General features: G+C 41.8%; 1 protein-coding gene across 3 annotated transcripts in view; it reads left to right on the forward strand.

Annotated features, from left to right (window-relative positions):
* The first annotated feature begins 71 nt into the window (after positions 1 to 71).
* IQCE (IQ motif containing E) overlaps positions 72 to 13,276 on the forward strand; it is a 75,930-nt gene continuing 62,725 nt past the window's right edge. Inside the window, exon 1 of one of the 3 annotated variants that reach the window (XM_037813703.1) lies at positions 72 to 305. In XM_037813703.1, coding sequence (XP_037669631.1) covers positions 270 to 305 — 36 coding nt within the window. In that variant the 5' untranslated portion in view covers positions 72 to 269. The remainder of the gene's footprint in view (positions 306 to 13,276) is intronic. The other 2 variants (XM_037813702.1, XM_037813707.1) reach the window with 2 other exon arrangements.

Genomic DNA, 13,276 nt, shown 5'->3' on the forward strand with positions numbered 1-13,276 from the left:
GTCGGCCCGCGGGCGCCCGCAAACTCAGCGCATGCGCATGGCCGTCCCCGCCCCGCAAACTCAGCGCGCGCGCACGGCCGTCCCCGGCCCGCCTGGCGCAGGCCACATCCGGGACTCGGGGGCCGGCGGCGTGGTTGCTATGGCAGCGGGCTGGCGGCGCGGCGCGCGGGCTGGCCAGGAGGCTGCGGGCGGCCTCGGCGGCCGGCGGAGCCCGGGACCTGGACGGCCGTGCCCGCCGCGCTGAGGGGCCGCGGGGCAGCGCCGCCGCCATGTCCCTGGGCCCCGGGGAGCCGGCCTCGGAGACGGTAAGGGCGGGCGGGCCTCCCTTCTCCCTCCGTCTCTCGCGCCCGCGCTGGCGGGCGGCGGGCCCGGGGCGGGCGGCCGAGGGGGCGGCGCCGGGGTCGGAGGCGCCGGGCGGCCGCGCGGCCTCGGCACGACCCCGCCGCGCTCGGAGCCCCGGGGCCCGGGCCGTGGGGAAGGCAGGCCTCGCGCAGGCGCCCGCTCAGCGACCGCGGCCCAGTATTGTTACCGCGTAGAGCCGGTTTCGGGGCCCCCGCCCCGCGGCCAGCCCGGCCCGTCGGCCGCCGCCTCCGGGTCCCGCCCGCCCTTGCAGAGCCCGCCGCTTCCAGGAAGCCCTCCCGGACGCCGCGCCCTCGCCGCTGGGCGCCTGTGAGGACGGGCCTCCGTGTCCCCCCGAGTACGTGCTCGCCCACCCCGCCGCCTCCAGGACGGCCCGCCCGAGGCCTTCCCCGACTCAAGGCCGGGCAGGGAAAGGGGAAGCCCCAGGCCCTGGGACCACAGAGGGTCAGAGAAGCCTTCCTGGAGGAGGTGACGCCCAAGTTTAGTCTCCAGGGGAAAGCGGAGCGGGGCCTCGGTGCACTCCTTTACCAAGTATTTTTGGTACATTTGATACATTTGAATAAGCTGCATTCCAGTGGGGCGGGGGTAAGGCAGACGGTACACAGGTAATTAAGATAATTTCTGAAAGTGGGAAACAAAACGGGGCGTGTGATGGAGGTGGGAGTGGGGGAGGGCCGCTTAGACTGCGTCCCGGGGTTCGTCTCTTTACACCCCAGCCCTGTGATCTCGGCTAGCACAGGCCTGAGCTAATCAGGTCGTGATTCAATGGGTTTGGGCTTCCTCAAGTAACTTCCCACTCAATTAAAAGTATAGGGACTGAAGAGTTTAAAGTAAAGAGCACTGAGGACAAGAATTTGCCTTTAGCACACTTTTGCTAAAGAAGTACTTAAGGTGAAAAGAAAAGGTTTACAATGTAAAAATTAGGTGATACATTACCAAGCCTGGGAGCCCCCGCTCCTCCAGACGCAGCTGACATGAGATCAGAGGGCTCCCTCTTGTCTGAGTTACAGAAAATTTATAGCATCTTGATTTAGAGTGACTTTAGTTAAGTCATATTCTATTTTTATATTAAATGATGCTTCATGAGCACAAATGTCTCACGAAGCAAAGCATCTCAATCCATGAGTGGTTCAAGATAAAGGAGGGTATCCATGTTATCAGAGACTTAGCCTCGAATGCCTGTAAAACTCTACTGATAATATTTTTACTAGTTAAGCTATGATTTCTGTAAGAGCAATATAACAGACTTTTACTTGTATGAAGACTGAAAATTAAAAAAGAGATTACTGTTCCTTGTCTCTAACTTGTTCGTATAATTTTTTCATTTTATTCTGTGATTAGTTTAGCCATTACATCATATTGATAAACATACATTTGGTTAGGAGTGTATTCAACATTGCTACATTATTTATGACTTCTCTATGGTTAAAATAACAGCTGCAGCGCATCCTGTTTTCATAGAGGACTAGGAGATTGCATGTTATCTATGTCTAAGAAGGTTGAGAGGGCCTTTCTGCTTTCTTGAAAATATTCACTTTTTTTTTTAACCACCTAGCTTCTCCTTTAGTATAATCTTCTGATATAGGACTTGAAGGATGTGAATCACGTGTCGCAGTTATAATAAGGCCTTTCCACTTTTTATCTTTTGGAAATGGTACTTGAGTGTTTTTAGCTACAAGTTCTGTTAAATATGCTTCTATATCAGAAGGAATAACTGGTTCTTCACTATCAGAGCAGAAAACATCAGGTGGTCTATGGGAGCAGCATGGAGAGAAGGAATCAGCTTTCTCATTATCAGATTCCTCCACAGAGATACTATCCTGTGCGAACTGGGTGTCAGGAACAGCCCCCTTCTAAGGACTGGAGCTTACCTGGGTCTGGAGGGCGAGAAGGAGCCAGTCTGATAAAGGTCTGGGTCCTGAGGTGGGAAGGTGTGGGGTGTTGCAGGCTGGGCCAGTTGGGGGAGAGGAGTGGGTGGAAGATGGGCGCAGGCCTGACAGTGGCGAGCCTCTCAGGCAGTGGTGAGGGGTTTGGGTTTCATTGAGGGTGCAGTTCGAAGCCATCGTGGCGTTCCAGGCAGAGGGAACTTGGCTTGCTTGGCTTCCCTCTCACCAAGACCCCAGCCAGCATGGGGGCACAGCTCAGGTTTCCTGCTTCTCCCTTGAGGAACCACGTCTACCTTATCCAGAAGGCCTGTCTCTCTACACTGGCCCCACTTATTGCTCTTTCATCTCGTAAAAACTAGCTTTTTTTTTAAATCCAATTTTATTGAGATATATTTACATACCATGCAATCATCCACAGTGTACAATCAGTTGTTCACAGTACCGTTATATAGTTGTGCATTTATCACCACAATCAATTTTTGAACATTTTCATTTCCACACACAAAAAAGAAGAATCAAAGTTAAAGTAAAAAAGAACACCCAAAGCATCCCATCCCCCCATCCCATTACTCTGGGATGTATTGGAGCTTCACACTAACCTGTACAAACCAACCAGATTTCACTCCCTAGTCAACGTTCCATGTAATTATGGTGTTTGAATAAAACTGACCATACAAGTTGAATTATGTAGTCTGTTACAAAAAATATAGATTTTGCACCTAATAAACATCTCTTCCTTGGTCTCACAGAAGTTGAGGTTTTAGATCACAGTCAATGTCAGCCTTTTCCCTTTAGTCTGGTTTACCTTTGTCCTAACCAAGTCTGTTTTGTTTATATCTCTAATTAAAGTCCGATCCCTTTTTCAGACTCTATAACAGTTGCTCTATGGGGTCACGCCGACATTCACAGCTGCCAGACTCTGGCTCTGAGTCTCAGGTGTCACACAGATACCCAAAGTTCCAGGGACTGACCAGATTATACACAAAGAGCTCAGCATCTCAGAATTTAGAAATAGCCATTACAAATCATGAATAGATGTGACTGCTGTAAGAGCTCACAGTCTAAGCACCTTTACAGTAACCCTTTCCCTGATAACCCATGCTCTCAGACTCAGTTCTCAGAGTGTGCACATTATGGTTAGTCCATATTAGTGAGGCGTTATAATGTTTTGACTTTTCATTTCTGATTTATTTCACTCAACATACTGTCCTCAATGTCCATTCACCTCATAGCTTCACTTCTTCTTGTAGCAGCTCCGTATTCCATTGTATATCTACACCACAGTTCACCATTCCATTTATCAGTCAGTGTACCCTTAGACCACCTCCATCCACTGCAAATCGTGAATACTGCCACCATAAACCCCACTGTGCAAGTGTCCATTTGAAGTCCCTCTTTTCGGTTTTTCAGTTCTTCCAAGTGTATACCCAGGAACCGAGTTGCAGGACCATATGGCGATCCCATGTTTAGCTTCCTGTGGAACCATAGCTTCCTTTTTTATTATAAATAACTCATACTCATGATGGAAAATTTGGAAAATTATATGACCATAATTTGACCACTGTGCCGGTTTGAATGTATTATGTCCCCCAGAAAAAGCCATATTCTTTGATGCAATCTTGTGGGGCAGACATATTAGTGGGGATTGAGTTGGAATGTTTGGATTAGGTTGTTTGCATGGAGATGCTCCCCAACCAACTGTGGGTGATGACTCTAATTGGATAATTTCCATGGACGTGTTATCCCCCCCCCATTCAGGGTGGGTCTAAATTAAATCACTGGAGCCATATAAATGAGCTGACAAACAGAAGGAACTCATTGCTGCTGAGAGTGACATTTTGAAGAGGAGCTACAGCCAAGAGGGTCACTTTGAAGAATGCACAGGAACTGAGAGAGAAGCTGCAGAAGAGAAACAGTTGGAAGGAGCTGAAGCCTAGAGAGGAATGTCCTGGGAGAAGACCATTTTGAAACCAGAACTCTGGAGCAGAAGCCAGCCACGTGCCTTCCCAGCTAACAGAGGTTTTCTGGATGACATTGGCCATCCTCCAGTGAAGATTGTTGATACCACACCTTGGATACTTTGTGGCCTTAAGACTGTAACTTTGTAAACAAATACACCCCCTTTATAAAAGCCCATACATTTCTGGTGTTTTGCATTTCGGCAGCATTAGCAAACCAGAACCACCACCAACAGACAAACTATAGTTAACTTCTTGATGTATTTCCTTACGATCTTTTTTCAGTGTATCTTTTTTGCATTTAAAAAATTGAGATCATGTTTAAATTGTTTTGTAACCTTTGCCACTTGATTTGTTGTTAGCATTTTTGCACATCCACACATTTTCAAGAACATATTTAAATTCCAACCGGTGACTATTCCTATTTTATTTAGCCATTTCCCTGCTTTTACACTTTTAGGTTTTCACTTTTTGCTGTTGGAAACAATGCTACCATGTAGAATTCATTGTGCACTTATTAAACACCTTGTACAGGTCAAGCCCAGCGCTGGGCTCTGGGGAGATGAAAACAAGGCCTGGTGCCCAAGTCTGAAGGAATGCATTCTCCTGGACGAGACTTTTCGTCCTTAACCCAGGCGGCCTCCCTGTGGCCTCCTGCTGGAGCCTGGCTCTGTCCTCAACCAGATGAGAACTTCTTGAGGGTGGGGACCTGCACAGTCCACCCACTTTTCCTGGTCCCTGGCAGTTGAGCTACCCTGGGCTTGCTCATGAGCCTTCACAGGGTGGTGCCAACTGTGCCCGGATGCCAGTTTGCTGTGCCGTGCACTTGAACAGACCGAAATGACCACAACCCAGGGCCCCGGGAGGCAAGTGGAGCCGGACTTAAGTCACCGGTCATCTCTGCTAGCATCTGTAAAATGTCCGCAGTATGTAGAATGAAATCCTGGGATAGTGTTCCTTGCGCACTTTCTCCTCATACAGTCCTGCATCGAGTGCTCTGTGGCCCAGGTCTGCCCCTCTAGGCCTGCTGCTGACTGCTCACCTGTCTCATCATGCACCAGCACTGCGAGGGAGTCTGTCCCTAAATGCGCCAAGGCTCGGACACAGGTGACTAGGCCAAGGTCAGATCTTCAGATTCCAAATTCCATGCCTGCCTGCCCCCACCCCACTTCTTTTTTTGCTTTTTAAAAAATATCATCAAATGTCCATATTGAAAGTCCAGCAGATGGACTGAGGGAGAACACGCAGGGCCCTGACCTCCAGGGAGAATGTACCATTCCCCCACTCATGGTCCCCTGTACCCAGGGCCTCTGTGGGTGCAGAGAGTAGTTAGCCAAGAGGCTGGGCCGGGGCTTAGAAAGGGGGTGAGCAGTAACATGACAGCTGCCGAGGGGGGGGCATGTGAGGCAGTTTCCCCTCTTCCCTCTCAACCAGGCCATGCCAGTTTGAGACCATTGTGTACCCCAGGAAAGACTGTTCTTTTGATCCACTCTGGTGGGTATAGACTTACTGTGGGTGGGATCTTTTGATTGAGTTGTTTCCATGGAGATTTGACCCACCCAATTGTCAGTGGAACTTTTGGATTAGATTATTTCCATGGAGGTGTGACCCCACCCATTGGAGGTGGGTCTTGATTCATTTACTGGAGTCCTTAAGAGAGCTCACAGAGACTCTTAGAGAGAAACACTCAGAGGCATTTTGGAGATAGCCATTGAATTCAGTCAGGAGAGAAGCTTAAGAAATGTATGCAATCACCAGTTTGCCCTGGAGAAGGAGCTGAGAGAGGACCCCCAGACACTTAGAGAGAAACCACTGGGAGAAACAAGCAAGAATGCACAGGAGCTGAGAGAGAGAAGCTAAAACAAGCCCAGGGACATTTTGGAGAAAGCCACGGAAACCAGAAGCTAACCCCGGGAGAGGCCCAGCAGACTCCGGCCCTGCGCCTTCCCAGGTGACAGAGGAACGGTAGCGTCCTGTTGATGCCTTAACTGGAACATTTTCATGGCCTTAGAACTGTGAATTTGTGAACTAATAAAACCCCATTCCAATCCATTTCTGGTATTTTGCATTCCTGTAGCTGAGCAAACTACAACGTAAGCCAAGATTTTCAGCTTCACCCACATTTTTGTCAGTCTTCTGATTTCTTTCATGTATTTGCCTGATTAGAACAGGCTCCTAGGAATGTTTAAGCAGTCAGCAGAAGAAAATGAACAGGATACGCCAATATTTGGCACGTTGTATATAACTGGACCCATCATTTAACTTCTCAGATTTTTCTTTCTTTCTTTCTTTTTTTTTTTTCCTTTTTACATACAAACCTTAAATCTATTTGGAATTATACTTGTATAAGGTGAAGGGTAATCTTCCAACTTTTTTTCCCCAAATGACCAGTTGTTTGTTCCAATTCCAATTATGAAGTAATTCACTCTTAAAAAAAAAAAAACCCATCATAAAATCCATCCATTTAGAGTATAAGTTCCATAGGTTTAGTATATGCACATTGTGCGGCCATAAGTTTATAACATTTTTATCAACCTAAAAAGAAACCCCATACCCCATAGCAGTCACCCCCCCACCCAGCTCCTCACCTCCCCGTCTGCCCACCCTGTTGCCCCAGGCGACTACCAAGCTACTTTCTCTATGGATTTGTCTATTCTGGATATTTCCTATAAATAGAACCATACAATATATGGTCTTTTGTGACTTTTCTTTCACTCAGTATCATGTTTTCAAGACTCATCCATGTTGTGGTGTATATCAGTACTTCATTCCTTTTCATGGCTAAATAGTGCATCACAGAGCTATACCATATTTTGTTATCCATTCATCAGTTGATGAGCATTTGGTTTGTTTCCATCAACAACCTTTTTTTGCTATTAAATACTATGAATAATGCCATTGTCAACATTCACGTACAAGCTTTTGTATGGACATTTTCATTCTTTTGGAGTGGAATTCCCGGTTCAAATGGTGACTGTGTTTAACCTTTTGATGAAAGCCATTCTGTTCTCCAAAGCAGTTGCACTATTTCACATTCCTCCCCTCAGTGTATTGGTCATTTGTATATCTTTGGAGAAGTGTCTATTCAAATCTTTTGTCCATTTTAAAAAATTGGATTGTTTTATTATTATTGAGTAGTAAGAGTTCTTTATATATTTTGGATACCAGTCTCTTACCAGATGTATGATTTGTAGTTTTTTTCCCCTACATTATGGATTGATTTTCACTTTCTTGATGAACTTACTTATTAGTTCTTTTTAAAATTTTATGTTTTTAGTGAGTTGGTATCATATGCAGGACAAATGTTTTTAATTGTGATGCAGTGCAGTTTATTTACTTTTTTTCTTTTGTTGCATATGCTTTTGGTGTCATATCTAAGACACCATTGCCTAATCAAGGTCACAGAAATTTTTTCTGGTTTTCTTCAAGAGTTTTGTAGTTTTAGCTCTTAAATTCAGGTCTGTGATTCACTTTGAAATAATTTTATTATGATGTAAGGAAGGGCCCAACTTCATTTGCATTCCTTTCTTCATTCTTTTGCACACAGTGGGTTGGTTTAACAACAGGAATTCACTGGCTCACAGCTTCAGGGGCTGGAAGGCTGGCTGCTTCCCACGGTTGGTCTCTGCTCGCTGGCTGGCAATCTTGGGGCTTCCTTGGCTTTTTTGTCACATGGCGATGCACATGGCGGCATCTTCTCCTTTTTCTTCCAGGTTCCCTCGACTTCCAGCTCCTGGCTGCTGCCTGTGGCTTCTCTTCCTGTGTCTGGTTCCTTTTGCTTCTGAGGACTTCAGCCATGTGGGATGAAGGCCCCTCTTTCACTCTGGGCACACCTTACCTGAAAACATCTTCAAAGATCCTGTTTACAAATGGGTTCACACCACAGAACCTGCCTTCTGTGGAGGACATGATTCAATCCCCAGTAACATCCTTGTCAAAAATGAATTGGCCATAAATGGTTAGGGTTTCAGTTCTGGACTCCTAATTTTATTCCACTGATTTTTATCCATGTTTGTGCCAGTAGCAACCTGTCTTGATTACAACAACATTGGTAAATTTTGAAATTGGAAAGGTGGGTCTTCCAACACTGTTCTTTTCCAAAATTCTTGTGGCTACTTTGGGCGCTTTACATTTCCATATGAATTTTAGAATTAACTTACCAATTTCTGGGAGGAAAAAAAGACAACTGGGATTTGATAGGCATTGTGTTGAATTTAGACCATTTTGGGGAGTGGTGCTCTCTTAACAGGATTGTCTTCCAGTCCTTGAACATGAGGTGTCTTCCCATTCATTTACATCTTCAATTTCCTTCAGCAATGTTTTGTAATATTCAGCATACAGAACTTGCACTTATTTTGTTAATTTTATTCTTAAGTAGTTAACTCTTTTTGATGCTATTGTAAGTGGAGTTGTTTTCTTAATTTCATTTCAGAATGTTCATTGCTGGTGTATAGAAATACTGGTGGTTTTTGTATATGGATCTTGTTTCCTGAAACTTTGTTGAACTCATTTATTAGTTTTTGTTTGTTTGTTTTTAGTGGATTCCTTAGGGTTTTCTATATAGAAGATCGTGTCATCTGAGAATAGAGACAGTTTGACTTCATCCTTTCAAATCTTGAAGACTTTTATCTTTTTTCTTGTCTAATGGTCCTGGCTGGAAACCCCAGTACATCTCCAATAGAAGTGACAAGAGAGGACATCCTTGTCTCGTTCCTGATCTTAGGGGGAAACGTTCAGGCTTTCACTGTTAGGTATAAATAATGCTCTGGGTTTTTCCTAAATACCACTTAGAAGGCTGAGGAAATGTTCTTCTATTCCTAGTTTGTTCGGTATTTTCATCATAAAGGTGTGTTGGATTTTGTCAAATACGTTTTCTGTGTCTATTAAGATATCCATGTGATTTTGTCCTTTATTCTATTAGTATGGTATGGTACATTGATTGATTTCTGTATGTTAAACCAACCTTGCATTCTTGGGATAAGTCCCACTTGATTACGGTGCATATTTGTTTTCCTATGTTGCTGATTTAGCTTGGTATTATTTTGTTGAGGATATTTGCATCTGTATTCATAAGGAATTTTGGTCTATAGATTTCTTGTGATGTCTTTGCCTGGTTTTGATACCAGGATAACACTGGCTTCATAGAATGTTGTAAAGTACCCCCGTCTATTTTTGTCAGAGTTTTTGAAGTATTGGTATGAATTCTTCTTTAAATGTTTGGGAGAATTTACAGTGAAGCCATTTAGTCCTGGGCTTTTTTTCTTGGTGGAAAATTCTTAAATTATTAATTCAATCTCTTAATAGGTGTCTCTTCAGTTTTTTTAATTTTTTCTGAATCAGTATTGTTAGTTTGTGTCTTTCTAGGAGTTTGTCCATTTATTCTAAGTTTGGCATATTGTTGTCCCTAGTACTCTCTTAAATCATTTTTATTTCTATATGGTCAGTGGTGATGTTCCCATTTTTCCTGATTTTGGTAATCTGATTTTTTTTTTCTTAGTTTAGGTAAAGGTTTGTATTTTCTCTTAGTCTGGCTACAGGTTTGTCAATTTTGTTGATCTCTCCAAAGAACAAACTTTTTGTTTCATTGACTTTTCATTGTTTTTCTTTCCTTTATTTTCCTTATTTTTGCTTTAGTCTTTATTATTTCCTTCCTTGTGCTTGCTTTGGGTTTAGTTTATTCTTTTTCTGGTTTCTTATGGTGTAAGATTATGGGATTGATTTGAGATCTTCTTTTGTAATATAAGCACTTATAGCTATAAATTTCCCCTGAGAATTGCTCATCTGCATGCCATAAGTTTTAGTATGCTTTGTTCTCGTTTTCATTAATCTCAGAGGATTTTCTAATTCCCCTTGTGAGTTCTTTGACCAATAGGTTATTTAGGAGTGTGTTGTTTAATTTCCACACATTTGTAAATTTCTAATTTTTCAGTCTGTTGTTGATTTCTAATTGCATTCCACTGTGGTTATAGAACATACTTGTGTGATTTCAATCCCTTTTAATTTATTGAGGCTTGTTTCATGATCTAGCATATGGTCTATCCTGAAGAATGTTCCATGTACATCTGAGAAGAATGTGTATTTTACTGTTTGGTGAAGTTTTCTATAAATGTCTGCTGGCTTATAGGATTGCTCAAGTCTTCTGGCTGGATGTTCTATGCATGATTGAAAGTTGAGCATTGAAGTCTCCAACATTTATTGATGAATTGTCTAGTTGTTTGTTTTGTTTTGTTTTGTTTTCCTGTTTCAGAGATTGCTGCTTGTGTTACGGGGTTCTGTTGTTAAGTGCAATTTATAATTGTTATATCTTCCTGATGGATTTACCTTTCTATCGCCAGGCAATGTCCCTCATTATCTCTGGGAATAATTCTGTCTTAAAGTCTGTTTCGTCAGATATGAGTGTAGATACACAAGCTTTCTCATACTTGCTGTGTGCATCGTGTATCCTTTTCCATCCCTTTACTTTCAACCTGTGTGTCCTTGGATCTAAAGTGTGTCTTCTGTCAATACCATGAGGTTGGATCTTATTTTGTTTTGTTATCTAATCTGTTAATCTCTGCCATTGGATTGTTTAATCCATTCACATTTGATGTTAGTATTGATATGGTTGGATTTGCATTTGCCATTTTGCTATTTGTTTTCTGTATGTCTCATGAATTGTTCATTTCTCCATTCCTCCTTTATTGTCTTCTTGCGCATTAACTGGAGATTTTCTGGTGTAATATTATAATTCCTGTAATAATTTTGTAATTATATTTTAGGGCTTATAGGATACATTTTGACTCATCTCTGCCTCATATTTATACTAACTGAATTCCAGTGAAATAAGCTGTACACTCCCACATAGCGCCATCCTTTCCCCTCCTTTTTTTTTGTGCTGTTATTGTTATACATATTATCTCTATGCTGTAAACCCAACAATTCAGTGTCATAATCGTTACCTTATATAATAACATGCTTTTAAAGAAGCTGGGAGAATAAAGGAGAGCAAGTATATATTACTAGAGCTTGTTATATTAACTTGCTTATTTTCCATTTCTGATTCTCCTTGTTTCTTCCTCAGGGTTCAGTTTACCCTCTGGCGTCACGTCCTTACTCCAGTAGAGCTTTGCTCCCACCTGCTCCTTTGTGGTCGTATTGCCAAATATACTACATTTCTGTATGCTATTAACCCAGCAGTGCAATTATATACGTAATATTTTATGCAGTAACTTTAATCGACTAAGTAAAGAAGGGAAGAAATATGCAATGATATTGTCTTCGATAATTATGTACACAATTACCTTTAAGGTATGTGTGGATTGAATTATTCTCTGATACCATTTGTTTTTAGCCTGATGAACCACCTTTTCTAGTTCTTGTAAAATAGGTCTGCTAGCAACAAATTCGCTCAGCTTTTGTTTATCTAGTAATGTTTGTATTTCATTGTTATTTTACTTTTACTTTCAGCACTTCAAATATGTCATTTCGTTGTCTTCTGACCTCCATTGTTTCTGATGAGATGTTAACTATTAGTCTTAGCGGGGCTGTCTTTCTCTTGAGTCATTTTCTACTGTTTAAGATTTTTTTCTTTATTTTTGGCTTTTAACAATTTGATTATTATGTGTCCTACTTGACAGGTTCTGGCCATTATTCAGATATGTTTTCTGCCCCTTTCTCTCTCTCTCCTTTCCTTCTGGTGTACCCATTGAGTGTATGTTTGTGTGCTTAATGGCTTTGCTTATTTTTCTTCATTCTTTTTTCCTGTCTGTATTTCAGATTATATAATCGTTATTGATTGATCTTCACGATCACTGTTTTCTTTCTTCTGCCAACTCAAATCTGCTGTTAAGACCCTCTAGTGAAAGGAAACAAAATTAAGTTTCAGTGGTTGAGAGATTTCACACGGAGTTGAGAGGTCACTCTGGAGGGTATTCTTATATGTTATATTGATATCCCTTTTTAGTTTTTAGTGTATTGGAATAGCTAGAAGGAAATACCTAAAACTGTCAAACTACAACCCAGTAGCCTTGATTCTTGAAGATGATTGTAAAACTGTGTAGCTTACATGGTGTGACTGTGTGATTGCGAAAAACTCATAGCTCACACTCCCTTTTTCCAGTGTATGGACAGATGAGTAGAAAAATGGGGATAAAAATTAAATGAAAAATAGGGCAGTGAGGATGGTGAAATGTTTTAGGTGTTCTTTTTTACTTTTATTTCTATTCTTTTTCTTTTTTTTTGGAGTAAGGAAAATGTCCATAAATTGATTGTGGTGATGAATACACATCTATATGATGAACTGTGAAAAATTGATTGTACATTGTGGATGATTGTAGGGTATGTGAATATATCTCAATAAAACTGAATTTAAAAAAAAAGAAATGTAGAGGGATTTAATTTTAAAAAGACCCTCTAGTGAATTTTTCCTATTGTTTATTGTACTTGTGAATTCCAAGATTTCCATTTGGTTCTTTTTTTTCATATCTATATAATTTCTATCTCTTTATTGATATTCTCTATTTGAAGAGATATTGTCATCATACCTTTTAAAAAATTCTTTGTACATGATGTCCTTTAGTTCTTTAAACATACGTATATAATTGCTGCTTTGAAGTCTTTGCTAAGTCCAATATCTGGGACTGGGACTCCTTCAAAACCAGTTTTTGTTAAGCAGTGTTATTACTAGTTTTTACCATTTCTTTTAAACTTTGATTACAGAAATAATTGTTTTCACAAGCTTTTTACAGCTTTTTGTACCTATCTTTCAACCTTGACTACAGAAATAAATTTTCCACTCTCAAAACCAGTTTTTATTGCCTGTTGTTTGTTTTTCCCTGTTTATGGATCACACTTTCCTGGGTCTTCGCATGTCTCAATTTTTTGTTGAGGACCGGATATTTAGATAATATATTGTAGCAACTCTGGATATTGAACCCATGTCCCCAGGGGGTTGATGTTGTTGTTTACTTGGTTGTTCATTTTTTTTATCAGGGACTTGGCTGATTAACTCTGTAAAGTCTGTTTTCCCCACAATGTGCAGCCTCTGATTCTCTGCTCAGATTTTTTCTTCTTTTATCTTTTAGCCTTGCTTCT

Source organism: Choloepus didactylus, chromosome 21, assembly GCF_015220235.1.
Source record: "Choloepus didactylus isolate mChoDid1 chromosome 21, mChoDid1.pri, whole genome shotgun sequence".
Taxonomy (NCBI): domain Eukaryota; kingdom Metazoa; phylum Chordata; class Mammalia; order Pilosa; family Megalonychidae; genus Choloepus; species Choloepus didactylus.